The sequence below is a fragment of the Poromitra crassiceps genome, assembly GCF_964638095.1.
Source record: "Poromitra crassiceps genome assembly, chromosome: 5".
NCBI lineage: Eukaryota > Metazoa > Chordata > Actinopteri > Beryciformes > Melamphaidae > Poromitra > Poromitra crassiceps.
This window is the reverse complement of record NC_139642.1, coordinates 27,270,665-27,286,951: the sequence shown is the minus strand read 5'-3', so window position 1 is coordinate 27,286,951 and position 16,287 is coordinate 27,270,665. Positions and strand designations below refer to the sequence as shown.

Below are 16,287 nucleotides of genomic sequence, written 5' to 3'. Positions count from 1 at the left end.
GTATGTAAAGGTTTCACTATTTCAAAGAATTTGTAATCCTATCTTTGAAAATAAGCACATAATTTGCTTTAAAGGAGCTGTAAGTTATACATTTTTGTTAAAATAAGATAGCTCTACATTCTGACAGCCATCACTGATAGAGAGTGTTTGGTCAGTAACGTGGGTCTCCCAGTCCCTCCACTCTGCAGTAAACAGAAAATAAATTTGTGGAATCCTCTCTCCTGATTGGCTAAAAGTGGGATGTGATCCCAGAAAATGTATTTTCTATATAGCCTACTGCAGAGTGAAGGAGCCATGTTACTGACCAAACACTATATCAGTGATGGCTAGTAGACCTATGTAAACACTTTATTTATTTATTTATTTTAATTGTAATACCACTTACAGCAACTGAGCTATTTGGTAATATTCTAAGAGTAGTCACTTTTCAAATGGTGGATAATGGTTTGAAATAAAAACACTTAATTTCTGGGTCATTCAACATTTATGTGCCCATGTGTTGTGATGCCAGTGGAGCAGGAGTGGAATGAATGGAATCCTGATGGACTGTACGTTCATGTCTCTGGCATTCATTTGAACATCCAGCCATTGTTGTACCCATCATAAAAGCCTCCTTGAGGACCGTGAGACTGTTGATACAGCTGCCTGAAATGACTCATCCTGCCCAGATCATCTCAGCCACAAATTGCACCCCTGGAGTATGATACTTACCCGGGCCTCTGCAGATGGTCCTGTCTACCACAGACAGAGGATTAGGGGTTGAATAAACGAGGCATAGTAGTAGCTGCTGAAGACTGAAGCAATACTGCCCTCGACTGGACAAAGCAGTACCTCCAATAGTGAAAAATGTCTGATGCCAGATGAATACTTGGTGATGCCAAATGACTGGAACTGAGAAGAACACACAGTATAGGCCTACATTGTACCAGGATATTCCTTATGACTCATTCTCTTTAACAGTATGATTTGGGTTTTGTCTTGACATTACGTTATGGTGTCAATAGATTTAGATGACACTTGCATTTCCTTATTTATTTAAAACATAGGCTACCGACTTGTACCAGCACCAGTCAATAAATTAAATGAATGAATGAAATGAATGAATGAATGAATGAATGAATGAATGAATGAATGAATGAATGAATGAATGAATGAATAAATAAATAAATCAAGAACTGAAAGCGAAGGCAAAACTCACTCACTCCACTATTTATATTTCTCTCCCTCTCCCTCTACAGCTGGATGTATCCTTCTGGGCTCCTATTAGGAAAGCTTCGGATAGATGACAGAAACTCTTGAAGACACACACACACACGCACGCATGCACACACACACACGCACACACACACACGCACGTACGCACACACACACACACACACACACACACACACACGAGCCTTTAGATCAAAATGGCTTTAAGCTAATGGAAAACATTACAGTACATTCGATCATGTGTCCAAGCTTTTGACTGCTAGTGTGTACGCAACTACGCACCCTTGTCTAACATGTCGTCCCCCAGCTTCACTACATCCATATCTGCATCAAGATGTTAAGGCAGATGTCAAACTCTTGCCTCACTCTCCTCTCCTTCATTCACTCAGACAGACGCCCACCCACCAATGAGATGCCAGGCAGACAGTGATGTCACCGTCTGCTCAGTCACATGGCTTCTAGCCGTCAGAGAAAGTTGTACAGGCCCTGAAGAACTAATGGAAGGTGACTGATTGATGCCAGGGGAAGATTGATTCACTCCCCCGCTACCCAAGAGGGGAAAGTCAAGTCTATTTTTAGAGCATTATTATGCGTAGGAGTTTCACACAGTAATGGGAAAAACACATTTTCCTCAAGGCTGAGTTGGTGTCCTATTTAACAGTCATAGAAAGTGTTCTTCTTGTTGTGATCTTGGCCGTGTTTACCCTGGTAAATAAATAAATAACGTCTCAACAGAAATGTCACAACAGTGCGAGAGACACTCGGCTCAGTGAATTGGGGGAAATGACAAACATTGTTCTTGTTTGAACCTATCATCAGTGACAAGGAGAAGGAGACTAGAGATGCATTAAGCATGTCAGACTGTTGAAGGTCTGTCGAGGTACTTACAGCGTTTGGTGAAATCATTAGGCCGAAGTAAACAGTGTGACTTCAGTGGAAAATGATTCCCCAACCACCCAGCCTTTTCCATTTTGGTATTTACTTTGGTAGTAGTAGCCTACACTTGCTTTGAGAAGTAATAACTAGAAGGTTGGATGTCAGGCCGGGAAACGGACACAACAGCCCTGTTTGTGGGTTTGAGGTTGAAGATGTACAACTGCCTTACAACGATTTGACACGAGCAAAACTGGTTTGATGTCAACAATGTATGGAGGGCTGTTGGGGGCAAAAATATGACCTCAGGCATGTTTCTGTAAAACAAAAAAAACAAAAACAAACTAAATATTTTTTGTCTATAAAGATTGATTCATTTTACACTTTAGTTGTGCTAACGCTAAACAAAGTGTAGTATATCCTTGATAACAGCATAAAAGCTATTTGAATATGTGTGGCCTGAACTTGGCTGCAGGCCATTGTCGCATCTGTTAAAAGAGTTAACTGTCACAGCAGTCAAAAGGCTATAACTGAAGCACAGATACTGAATAAACATGATTGAAATCCTCAGTATGTAGTATACCCGTCATCAGTATGGTATGTGCCATTCAAGTAACATTGTCTGGTATGTGCTTTACTTATTATTTCCAACTGCAGATGTCAGAAGCCAGAGCCACATCATAGCCTATTCACTTGTCTTTATTCAGAAAGGAAACTTCTCAATCATATCAAAAGCTAAATGAGGATAAAAAATAGCATGTGGTTCATTTCCCAGAGGTGGGTATTATCAGCTTTCGTCCATAAGGAGAGATTATGCAAACACAGCAGAGTTTTTCCAGTCGGAGTACACCAGGAAGCCGGTGAAGGTGCTGTCTGTCTTGCTGCTGGAGTAAAGTCCATTATACTCTCCCAGAGCCATCTGGACCCACACCTGGTCGCCAGGGACGAGGTGGAGCAGCGAGCCGCCCGACAGGGACGCCGGTTTGGGCCAGTTACCGTAGAACTGGAAGTAGGACGCCACCGTGTGGCCGTTCTTCATCAGGTCAAACTGCAGGCTGGCCCGGTAGACTGTCGCGTGGACGGCAAAATAGTAGACTCCAGGGACCTTGCAGGTGAAGCGTCCTGTCTCTGCGCTGTAGTCTCCCTGTTCATTGAGCACGAGCTGATCGAAGTGGATGGCGTCCCCCACTGCGGTGGCCGTGTTGCGAGTTTCGGACAGCTTGGCGCTGAAGGCTGATTTGGGGGTGACTGCACACTCTCCTGGCTGCCCCCTCTCCCCCTTCTCTCCTGCGTCACCTCGGTCCCCGGTCACGCCCCGCAGGCCCGACTCACCTGGAGGAGAGGTGGAAAACAGACATGAGTGTGTAACCGTTAGCATCACAGAGCAAGAGAGAGAGAGAGAGAGAGAGAGAGAGAGAGAGAGAGAGAGAGAGAGCATGAGTGTGTGTGTGACCTTTATAATCACAGAGAGAGAGAGAGAGACACTCACCTTCGTCTCCACTGTCCCCCTTCTCTCCCTTCTCCCCTGCTGCAGCATCTCTCCCGTCCCGCCCGTCTCTCCCTGGCTGACCGGGGCTGCCATGGATCCCAGGGGAGCCCGGGATACCAGGGTTTCCTGTGCACAGAGTGGGAGGGATCTTGTTGTCCTCTAATTGGCTGGAACAATTAATGTGTAGAACAAGGAGGAAGTGCAGCAGGGGCAGCAGCCTGAGCGATGGCATTGCAATGTGACTGTTGAGAGAGAAAAGGAGAACATGGTAAATAAATACACATTTAAGAATTTGGATTTGGGTTTGGATTTGGGAAGATGCATGTGGAAACGTTTAGCCTAAGGTTGACAGACATGGATACAATTCTGTAGAAGATTAACACCACATTACATGTAGGCTACTGTGATTACACATTGATCTGATTACAAAAACAAAATGATTACAGATACTTACTCAGAGGCACATTTGAACGAAAAAAAAGTGATTTTGACTTGAAATAATTGCTAACATAACATAACAAGTTTTCACGATTTTATTGTCAAATATATTATGGATCAGGATAGGAATAATGTTAAACCCCAATAAATGGAGTTGAGCTAAAAGGGTATTTGCACAATTAATTTCAATACAAAGTCCTCACTGATTGGCCGATAGCGGCAGCTCCTCTAATTCAAATTAGCCAAACCTGCTGAGTTGGGCCTTTCGAGTTGACATGCTGCAAATTGGCCTGATTGGAAAGATTTGTGCAGTTTTCTAGTGGAAAAAAGATCAGTTCAATTTCAAATCTATTTGTAAGGCATTGACATTCGACAGAAACTGCCTGGGAAAATGAAATAATAAAAAATTTAACCAATCCAACAAAATCTAAATTTAACTATGTCTCTCTAGTAAGCATCTTTGATGATTGTGAATAAATCGAGGAACATGTGAATTCCTGTAATTCATTCATTTATCACTCTTTACAATTTGGAGGCACAGCAATGTAAAAGCAACTGAAAAACCATATTGCATTGCTAAATTGTTATAATCTAATAATTCAGTGAGTGCTGGTGACAATTGTAAGGAAGTAATCAGTAATCTGTAGGATTGCATTTTCGTCTCAACGCATTTAAACATCCAGATTAAATACAATTGTGTTATAAAAGGCTTTGGAGATCAGACTGTAACAGGTTTATAAAAAGATGTGTTTATTAACACAGGTGCTCAGCCTGTTCAAAGCATGGGTCAAGTCATGACACTAAGAACAGCATGCTCTGTTTCAGGATTTCAGGATTTGGAAGGAAATGAGGGAGAAAAGGAACATTTACCAGAAATGGTAGAAGTTTGGTATGAATGGTAGAAGAGCAACCATGTGTGACTCAATCTCATTTACCTTTAAAGGGACAATTTACACTGGCAGAATATTCATCAAAATGGCATTTTTTTTAATTCAAATAATGCAAACTAAATAATGTATTGACTCTTATTATGTAAAATACGATTTTAAAGCTCAATAATCTATCCCAAAAAAAACTGTCTCACATAATGTGCCTTTCCCCCGACTTTGCCATTAATAAAATCTCCTCTACCGATCTATTCAGGAGGATAATAACAATAGTTCTTCAGCTAGTCCTTAGTCATTTCAGATTTAGTCCGCAACAACAAAAATCTAGCCTGTTGTCAGTTTCTAAACAGATGTTTCACATAAAAAGTTAATGAGATGCTGAAAACCAGACAGCCAACTCAGAAACTACTCACAACGTACAGCTCATCTTCCCTCTCTCTCTCTCTCTCTCTCTCTCTCTCTCTCTCTCTCTCTCTCTCTCTCTCTCTCTCTCTCTCTCAAACTCAAAACTCAACCCTCTTCCCAAACTGCTGAAACAAGGTTGACAGTAGAACAGAACAGAGTGGAGAGGAGTATATAACTGAGTAGAGTAGAATTGAATATAATAGAACAGAACAGAACAGAACAGAACAGAACAGAACAGAACAGAACAGAACATAACAGAACAGAACAGAACAGAACAGAAGAGTAGAGTAGAGTAGAACAGAATGGAATAGAACAGAATAGAATCAACCTGAGAGGAGCCTTGTTGGACAGTAGGAGAGTTATCAAAATATAAAACAAAGTAAAGTAAAGCACCTTGTGTAGAATCAGTGAATTACAGGTATATTGGTGCCACAGTAACGACACAGCTTTTGGGTTTTGGCTGCAGCCAGGATCCAGTAGATTGTCAGAACAGACCAGACTGTTGGACAGCAGCTCGTCTGAAACACTGACCCTGTTGGTTGACTTGCAGGCTGGCTGGCTGGCTGACAGGCTGGCTGGCTGGCTGACAGGCTGCCTGGCTGACTTGCAGGATGGCTGACAGGCTGGCTGGCTGACTTGCAGGCTGGCTGACTTGCAGGCTGGCTGACCTGCAGGCTGGCTGACTTGCAGGCTGACAGGCTGCCTGACTGACTTGCTGCCTGGCTGACTTGCAGGCTGGCTGACTTGCAGGCTTGCAGGATGGCTGGTGTGTCACAGGATATAAACCATCCTGACATGGACACCGGGATGAACGGAGCTACAGAGTTACAGCTTTAACTCAGCTTTAACTCTGTCAATTCACGTTTTGGCTCCGTGTGAACTGAGACTTGTATGGCTTTTATGGCTCTGTAATGCAGAGCGGCCACAAGACATTTACGACAGGGGCGGTTTTAGCATCAGAGCTTTGGGTGGGCTCAGCCCACCCAAAGGTCATGGACCACTGAACCCCTAGGGGGGTACGGGGGCATGCCCCCCCGGAAGAAAATTTTGTACAGTTTCAAGTAAAAATGGATCAAACTGGCGCACTTTGAGATCAAAATGAAGAGACTAGATCTATGAAGAACTACACACATCAATATCTTCTTTACCGTTCTGTGGTTTTACAGCAATGAAAAAATAATTGTTTCCCTATATATACTATATATATTCTGCATACAGGTTACTATATGGTAGAATTATGCTTGCATAAATAATACCAAAATCACTTCAGGGGAGTTTCAAGTAAAGTAACATTTTGCTTTGTAGGCAAAACAAAAGTAAAATTAAATCAAAAGGGAACTTCCTAACTTATTGGCTGGAATAATATTAAAAAAGATAATAATATACTGTAAGCACTAAAGCAGGAGTTTGCAGTCAACTAGTTGAAATTAATATGTGGCAGTATTTGTGGGGGTCAAAATCTATGTAGGGTGTACCACCACAAATAGATCAGTGTATGGGAAAAACTGACTATTAAATTGTGTGACTAGAAAGACACCAATAGATCTGAGAAAATGTACTTTAATTTTGAACAACAGCACTACAACGGTGGCATTACAAATGGTATTATGAAATTATTGTGTGAAAAAACAAGAATGCCACTTTTTTCATGAACTTTAAGCAGAAAATTAAAAAATAGTTTTAAAGCAAAAATAAATAATAAATAAAGATAATTTTAACATTGGCTCAACCAGCGCATCTTAGGGTCCTGGTCCTTAATCCCTTTTTATTACTCCCATGCCACTGGTACTGTACACAAACAAGGCTGTTTAAATATCTGCCTTGCACTCCCTTAGAGCAGGGGTGTCAGACTCATGTTAGGTAGAGGGCCGGATTTGTTCAACTGAGACCTCATGGGGGCCGGATTTTTTTTTTACTAAAATCAATTCGACTCATTTACCCATTTACTTAACAAAAGAAATACTGCTCTTTCCATTTCTCTTGAAACTGCCTGCATTCCGTGTCAACCTTTCTCTTTTTCGACAGCATCTTGTTCAGGGGCGGACTGGGATCATAATTCAGGCCGGGCATTAGATACCAAGCAGGCCAGGCCGATACGGGCCGACGCGCGTGCCGGCGTCAGAAAAATTTGGGCCGTTTATAGCTCAATTTGGGCCGTTTGAAGCCAGATGTGGGTCGTTTAAAGCCAGATTTGGGCCGTTTGAAGCCCAATTTGGGCCGTTTGAAGCCCAATTTGGGCCAAGTCCAATTTTACAATGAGATGCACCCACTTTAATCCTGAATAAAGTAATAAAACCACTAGTAAACCAGTAGGCTGGCCTGCTGTTCAGTGAGTGGCCTGACTGCGGGCACAATTTTTTTTTTTTTTTTTTTTTTGCAGGCCAGGCCAGGCCAGGCCACCGGGGCATTTGCCCGACGTGCCCGATTATGCAGTCCGCGCCTGATCTTGTTGATTCTTTTGTTTTTTGGTAGGTAGCTGAATGCGCGATTCAATTCCAGCGTGGCATCATGGCGGCTTTGTTTACACCTGATGACCTACTGACATACTTCCTTGTAGTGCAGGTTAATTAACTTATGAATGAACTCTTAGCTTGCTTATTAGCCACACGTAGTTCATGATAATGGGGTGCAAATTTAATAATAATAATAATACATATATATATATATTTTAATATATATATATATAGAGATATGGCCCGTGGGCCATATCTCTGACATCCCTGCCTTAGAGGGAAATAACAAGCCTGTAAGAACTTTTATTGAGATACTGAACTAACATCACAGCAAGACATAAGTGATGCCATGCAAGCATGTTAAGCTATCGTCATCATCACATCAGACAGGCTGTGTAAAGCAGCCACTTGCGATTCTGAAGGGCTTAATTTCATTCAGATAACAAGGGACCCGTTTGAAAATGTTTGTCACTTATGCCCATATGTTTCTCAAAAAACATCACATCCATTTACACCCGCTTACTGCGAGCTAGCATGACATGGCTGGCTGGTGCCATGGTAGCCTACCTACCTTCCTCCAGTCCACCTGTTTGTCTGGCAGGCACAGCGACAAGTTCTTTTGTTTAGCCTACGACAACGTTACGTGCTAATTTGCATATCAATATGCGCTAATTAAGTAACTACTAACGACTCTGACTGCTCAATGCTCACCTCAGTTTCATTGATCATGAGTGGGGAGAACGATTGTGTGGACTGTGGAGGACCACTTCGCTGCTGTACTGTGTGTGTGACCTGTGTGAAGTGATGTGGGATTAGGCAGATAGATGGAGGAGGGAGCGCCTGCGCAGCCGCGGTTCTAGCAACTTTTCGGGTGGGCTGAACCCCCCTAAATTTTTGTCTCAGCCCACCCTAAGAACATAGAGGGGGGGGGGGAAACATGCACACAGCGCATTGAGTGTAGTCAGAAACTGCTATTAATGACCACCATGGATTTGGAGAGGGGTTAAAAAAAAAAAAAAAAAAAAAAGTTTTTTTTGCCTCTATTCTTTTGGGTGGGCTGAGACTATTTTTGGGGGGGCTAAAGCCCACCCAAAAACGGCCTAGAACCGCCCCTGATTTACGAGGAAAATCGACTTGTCACTGAGGCTGACAGATGGACACAAAGTGTGTCTTCAAGAGTTTCTGTCATCTCTGAAGCTTTCCTAATAGGAACCCAGGAGACTACATCTAGCTGAGGGGGAGAGAGAGAGAGACACACACACACACACACACACACACACACACACACACACACACACACACACACACACACACACACACACACACACACACACACACACACACACACACACACACACACACACATACATAGAGGCAGAGACAGAGAGAGATGCACGTCTGCATTCCAGGCAGAAGAGGAGGGCATGGTGGAGCAGTGTGAGCAGCTGTCCTGCCACCACTCCTTAGCTCTGGGTTGATGAGAAACATGCATGTTTTCAATAAGTGAGGAGAAGCAGAATCCTCTGTTTACTGAGCGCTCCTCTCTGCACTGCACTCAGAGTGTATACTCAACTACTGCAAACACACGTGTGATCGTTTATCCTGTGATCAGAGCTTTGTCTTTGCTTTCTCAAGTAGAGACTGAGTAACAGTGTAATTAGCCCATTTTTCCACACTCTTCATTTTGTATTTTGCTCCTTGTAGATGACTACTAAATGATATGATCTGTTATGAGGCCATTATTAAAACAAGTGTTCGTATATAATATCGGCCTAATAAGTAAACAGGTGGTCACACTTGGGGTGCAGTGATATTATCCACATTTAAGGGCTGACCCCTGCTGAAGGCAATATTTCCCATTCCCAAGTTAATCCTATATTGCTGAATAGTGACTTTTCCTTATCAGTCTCAAAGTGTCAGTCAGTAAGCAGTAAAAAAAAAAGCAGTAAACAAGGCTGCACTTCATGTTAGTCTTCTTATAGCCTATTGAAAGAAAAAAGTGCAGATCAGTCATCTTTTCCCCCCAATTCTGCTCTTTTCACAGCACAAAATGCTCTATAACCAATTACACACACACATCAGTCCAGCAGCACCCAGACATGTGCAGCAGCCTGTGTTATCATCAGACAGTCTACCTTATCTGTGATTCCAGAAATCCCGACACCGAAGAGCCGTTTTACCATCTCTGAGCTTTGATTCAGCAAGTTTCACTTGAAGGAGAGAATCAACAAAAAAAAGTAACTCACCAGACACTAACGTAGCAAAGTCCCAGGGAGCTGCTGCTGCCTGTGTGGAAGAGTGCAAGTGAAAAGCCCTGCCTCCCCACTAGAGAGTCTGGCTGGGAAAAACTGAGACGCTTGGCTCTCCAAAGTTTGGTAATGAAATCCAATTAGAAAGTGGGGAGGGTGGGAGAGAGGAGGTGCTGAGGGTGGAGGAGAGGGAACAGGGAGGACACAGAGGGAAATATTTGATGTTCGTCCAGCACAAATAAAGGAGGCGAAGTGTCTAGTAGTTAGTAACCAAAACATACAGCAACGTGACAGAATTCATACAAAAAGGAGAGATTTTGTGGGGGGGGGGGGGGATGAGAAAAAGTTAAATGTTGAATTTGAAGAATGTTTGTGAGATTACATAAGACTGGGTGGGAATTATCGAAGTCATAACCACAAAAAGTTCAGAGGGCTGTGTGCTGTGGTCTGAAATAATGTTAGCACAATTACCAGACTGTCTGTCCTTTTCCTTCCCACACAAAGGCAGAATGCATAAACACAGACAGACAGACAGACAGGCAGGCAGGCAGACAGACAGACAGACAGACAGGCAGACAGACAGACAGGTCAGGTACACGCATCACAAATACAGCCACAGACAGACTGACTGACACAGAGAGAAAGACACACATATGTTTCTGGCTAATCATTAGAGATTCATTATCTATCTTCCACATAGGAGACGGTGTTGTTATTTGCCTCTAAGGTTAAGCAATTTGACCTATCTACAGCAGATAACAATTTCATGCAATTATACAGTAAGTCTCCCACTCAAAACTCAAATGAATCTCTGACAATCTTCTTGTGTGGCAGTGTTAAAGCGAGAGTTCCAAATACGTTTTGGGGTATAGGAATCCATATTTAACTGGACTCAGTCTGATGAAAACATGTTGCTTTTTTTTTTATCATGCACTGATGCCAAAAGCAACATGCCTGTGCCAAAACTTAGGAAAGAAACACTACAGTACAGCACATGTGACATGGACTATCTATCTAGTCTAAAGATTATTTATTTGATAAGCCTGAGATCATGCTAGTTCCTGACAGTTTGCCTGCTATATATATATACTAAATAATTTGGTGGATTAATTAATTGATGGCAGATTCATTGGGACACGTGCTACACTTTACCAATTAAGTAAACTGCTGGAACATGCATAACCACACAAAGGACAAAGAAACCGCCATGGCTGTACACATGGCTCCGCTTAGTGGCTTTAACAGTAAAACGCTGGTTTTTATGGGAACGTTGATGAGCGAGTGGGGGTGTGCAAACGGCTCTTTGAAACTAGACCTTGACTTAGCATGAAGATTCAAGTCATCAGGCTGTTATGCTGATGTGTGAAGGGACTTCACAAGGCTCCTGTGGAGGCAGTGAGCTGGAACTCAAACGAGCTGGAGCAGGTTCTCATTTAGCGTCACAGCACTCAGCACATTCTGGGTCCTGTGCAATATTCTCCTGTTCATTTCCCGTTTCCTGTCAATAAAGTCCACCAACTACCTCTGAAGAACTTACTGTAAATCTGGGCCATTTGGCAATCAAGCAATCTGAGACCAATGGATAGTGTTGTTGAGGCTGTAGTAAAGCTGTCAAGGGGTTAGCTAAATAAGAAGCAAGGTACTACAGCTTTAGTACAGGATCAAACTTAGCTAGTCTTAAATTTGACTGTAAAACCAATATACCTGTGAGGATAATGGCTTTAACTGACATAACATTGTCGGGACAAAACCTGGGCTTCTTAAGATGATTTATTGAAGATGTTATGATCATCCTTTTCTATTGACATTCAATGGAGCATGTCATCTAAGTTATGACACCAGGAGTGGTCAAGGCCTCTGCTTGGCCAGCCTTCACAGCTGACCAGGACTGGTCATGGCCTCTGCTTGGCCAGCCTTCACAGCTGGGGCAGTAGCCCAAGCCCACTGTGTGCTGGTGGAGAGCAGTGGTGGAGAGGAGCAAATAATGGAAGCCATCATTGAAGCTTGCTCTCTCGCAGATCAGGAGGCAACTGCTCGGCTTGAGGACTTTGCATTTGCTAAATAAATAAAACCACACCAATGTACAAATGAGGATAAATGAATAAGAGAAGATGGAAAATGTGATGGAAAAGTACAAGTGAGGAGTACGATTTTCTGGGCACTGACGTATTTTCTCAGTTGCAACTAGAAGCAATTCCATAATTATAAAAGCCACTTTAGTTGTTCAAGTTGGACAGAGATTGTTCCACAAACTCCCAATGATACACCACACGCCCCAAATCAGCATAACATCATATGAGTCTCTGGCCTCTAATTGTGATGATAATTTCAATGACTGGATATGCTAGGCCACAGGATAAAGAAGTTACTTCATAAAGACTGTTGTTAAGCTTTAAGAGTCATTATACTTTTGAGAATACAGCAGCAGTCCAACTAATTAGTGAACGAGGCAAGAGTCAAAAAAGAGTAAAGGAGACATGTTTATTATTTAAACTATCACTTAAATAAAAAAAGTGCATAGAAAATAAACATGATTAGAAACTTTTCTTTTTACATTTATGTACAGCTTTGATTCCTAATTATACATTCAACCTTAAGTAGTTTGCGGTTTTGTTTTGTTTTACTGTGGTTTTCCTTCATTTCTGTGATGCGTATTGAGAGAACACTGATAAGCGGGAGAAATATGACTGTCGTAATCGTGAATATTGTTATTACAGAGAGCAGGAGGAAATCGATAAGACAACGGTATATTCAAGGCATACGAAAAGAGCCTGTTCATCATCTGTCATCCCCGTTTCTTGCACGTCCTACCGTCCCCTCCCTCTGTGACACCGCATCCCATCCTACAGTAGGCTGATAAGGTCTATACACAAGAAACAATTAGAAAATTACAAATACATGTTAAGTACTCGTCCAACTTCTCCCAAACCTCGACTTGTAAAATAACAATTCAGGCTGGATGCTGCACAAAATAAATAAATTAAATGTTTTCATCGTTTATCATCATCATCATCTCAGCATTATCGCTTTCTATAAAACAGTACATGATAAGTACAACCAAAGCTTCGGAGGAGAGAGGCGGTAAGGGAGACATGAGAGGGTCCAAAACGTCATTTTGGTGCGGTCTCTTAATTCCTGGTTAAGTCTCCACAAACCAGACTCAATTTATACCACATCAAGTAAGCAGTCTAAAAGTCCCTGTTAAAATTTACAAAGAAAAACAAAAACATTCACTACAACAATCAGGAAAAAAAACAAAAAACAAAACAATTGCTGACCTCAAGAAGTTCACAACCACATTAATAGTTACATTTCTCATCACATAAATACCGTTCCTTTCCAGAAAGAGAGAGAGAAAACATTAAGTGCAACGCTCCTTGTTGGTGAAGGAACATTCACAGGCACAGGAAAATTGGTATTGGATTATTAATATACAAAAGAATGATGTACGTTAGTTTCAGCTAAGCTGATAGTACTGTAACACAAAAACCATTATAGAGTACATTGAAACATTGCCATTAACCATTATAAATCTGCTGTATTGCTACTGTAACTAAGTTTGTATGTCCATTCCATATATTGTATAGACACTAAAGTACAAGAAATGTCTATGCATGTTTCCGTAGACTATAATATTATTGTTATGTATTTATACTATAATTACAGATAATGAAGGAGAAGAGCCACTGCTGTGGCATGGTAAAATGAAGTCCAAATAGACAACAGACTATTTCCTTACTGTATATACGGTATGCTATTTAAAACACTCAGATAAATGACTTTATATTGTTACTGTTCACTGGTTTACTGAACCCTCGGACACTGAAAATGCAGTAGTGGATCTGGAGAACAGAGAGAGTCTGACGGAGCCCTTGGCATCAGTAAACCCATTATTACCGATGCTAACGTGAACTGTTTCAGCTAACTCCGTAAAACCTGTTGTCCTAAAAAGGTAGAAATGCCATCGCGGTTCACACACTTCAGTATATTTCCCAGTGCTGAAATGAAACAAACCAAAGCAAACTGCCACTGTCCCCTGTGAGGTCATATCCTTGTCTCCCCTGTGAGGTCATTATCCTTGTCTCCCCTGTGAGGTCATATCCATGTGTCCCCTGCTGTGAGGTGAGGTCATACCCATGCATCTCCCGTATCTACCATGGTGGTTTACACGAGAACTCTAAACAAACGCAGCTGTGACAAAAGCACGGAGACGTCATCACATTTCAGGTGACGTGTCGGTCGGAGGATTATACATTCATCGTTGACAGCAGCAGCAGAACGCAGCGAGCCCAGTGTAGGTCGAGCTTTTACAACCGGGAAGGGTAGCCTGACAAGTCAGGGTGGGGTTCAGGGAGCTGCACCTGACCGGGATAAGCCAGGCCCCGCCCCCGGCTGTACGCGCTGCACCCAGAGGAAGGAGAGGGCTGCTGGCACGGTCCCTGCCTTCACTGTGTGACAGAAAGTCAAGTGCACTTGGCTAGGGCCTCGACACCACTTTGAGGGGTCGTCAAAGACCAATCTGAACATCGAGCTTATTGTGACCTCGGTTTTTCGTTAACGGGGGGGGGGGCCTCCTCTACCCTGCACGACGCTAACCGACAGCGCTGTCGGTGGCTAAACTGTGCTTGTGGTGTCTACATAGGAATTGAATTGGGTCTGTCTGAAGAGAAAGCTGAGCCGTTTTCCTATGTTCATTCAGTGCCTGTCACAGCTGAAGTGCAATCAATGGGTGGGTAATGTTCCGGTTTCAATTCACAACGGCTGCAACAAGGGGTGGTGTGGTTAATTCCACTAATGGCCTTTTGGTGATATCAAAGTCAGCATGAATGACACAAAACGACATCAAAAAAAGGGGGACAAACAGAAAAGTAACTGGCCTCAGTCGCTAAAAACAAACAAAAAACAAAACAAAACAAAAAAACAGCCCAATTAAATTTTCTGTTGGGTCAGCACACTGGATCCAACTTCCCAACACCACCAGGACAAATAGGCTTGTGAGATAAGAGGCATGCTCAGTTACAACTAAGGCAAACCACAAAGAGACTGAATAAAAACGACAAATTCATCTCCAGATAGATTGTGAGCACTGCTTACAAAAGTGGTTTCTTAATGTTGCATTATTCTACGGATTGGCTGAATAGAGATATGACGAATGCAGTTTGTGGCATTAATATGAAGGCACCTCTTCATCATAGACAAGTGTCTACAGAGGGACAACCACCCATGGGAAACACTAAACCTAAGCTTCAACTATGAACTGATATGGGACTCCTGTTGCATTTTGACTAATCTAGATAACTCACATATTGCCAATCCAAGTCCGTTAGGGTTTTTTTCCCTCTTATTACTGACAAGAAAAATCATTTTGACATGGCTGCCTAGACGCAGCCTACAAGTGGACTTGATTTCCAAGTATGATGTGATGTGGAGACATTAAGGCTGGAGAGAGGAGATATCTGCTCGTCACATGGATCAACAATCTAAACTCTCTCAAGTGCATATTAATAATTCAAATGACTGCCGCCATGCTGCCAGCTAGGATTGGAACATTGAAAACCATCAGCCTTGAGCTACTGGTGGACTGAACTCAATGGGACCAAGCCACAGACCAGCGTCAGTCTTTGGAATCAAAGAAAACATTCAGGCTAAAAAGAAAAGAAAAGAACAAAAAAAAATTACAACAACAAAAAACTTTGAAAAGGCAGCTGAATACAAAACATAGAGACCAAGCTTTAGTGTTTGTAAACCTCTATTTCCTACAAAAATGGCAATAAAATAAATACAATTTCTTAAAAATATAAATACCATCATTAAGTGCTATTCACTAGTGAGTGCTTTTTTAGTCTTTTGTGTAGAAAAATATACATTATTTACATTTCTTTTTAAAAGCAAGCATGATATTTCCCTGTCCATAATAAGAAAGACATAACAGACAAGACTTTAAAAGACTCGATACCATACAAATAAAAACATGTGTCCATAGTAATAGTTATCACAATTAGGCCAAGAAGGAAACAAGCTCTGTGGAAATTCAATTTCAAGGGATGACGTTTGGTTCTCTCTGCTGTTTGCAATTTGGAAACGTCATTCAAAAGTCCAAGCCAATATAATGACCAGAAACAAGTTGGTAACGACAGCATGCATAAACCTGCAGTACTACTGTGTGCGCGCTCCTTACTGCACCAAACCCATGGCTTTCTTGACCACAGCTCCGAAAATCAAAGATAAATACACAACTACTAAAGCACATCAGTAGAGTTCCCCCAGTCCCTCGGCTGTCA

The 16,287-nt window shown here is 42.1% G+C and overlaps 1 protein-coding gene across 1 annotated transcript; it reads right to left on the bottom strand.

Moving 5' to 3' along the window:
* Nucleotides 1-2,783: 2,783 nt before the first annotated feature.
* c1qtnf5 (C1q and TNF related 5) lies at nucleotides 2,784-10,111 on the bottom strand. Its single transcript, XM_083637428.1, has 3 exons — nucleotides 10,004-10,111; nucleotides 3,575-3,816; nucleotides 2,784-3,417 (listed from the first exon to the last, which is right to left on the bottom strand). Exons 2-3 carry the CDS (start codon nucleotides 3,804-3,806, stop codon nucleotides 2,897-2,899), a joined length of 753 nt encoding a protein of 250 aa, XP_083493554.1. The 5' UTR covers nucleotides 3,807-3,816; nucleotides 10,004-10,111; the 3' UTR covers nucleotides 2,784-2,896.
* Between the last annotated feature and the right edge of the window lie 6,176 nt (nucleotides 10,112-16,287).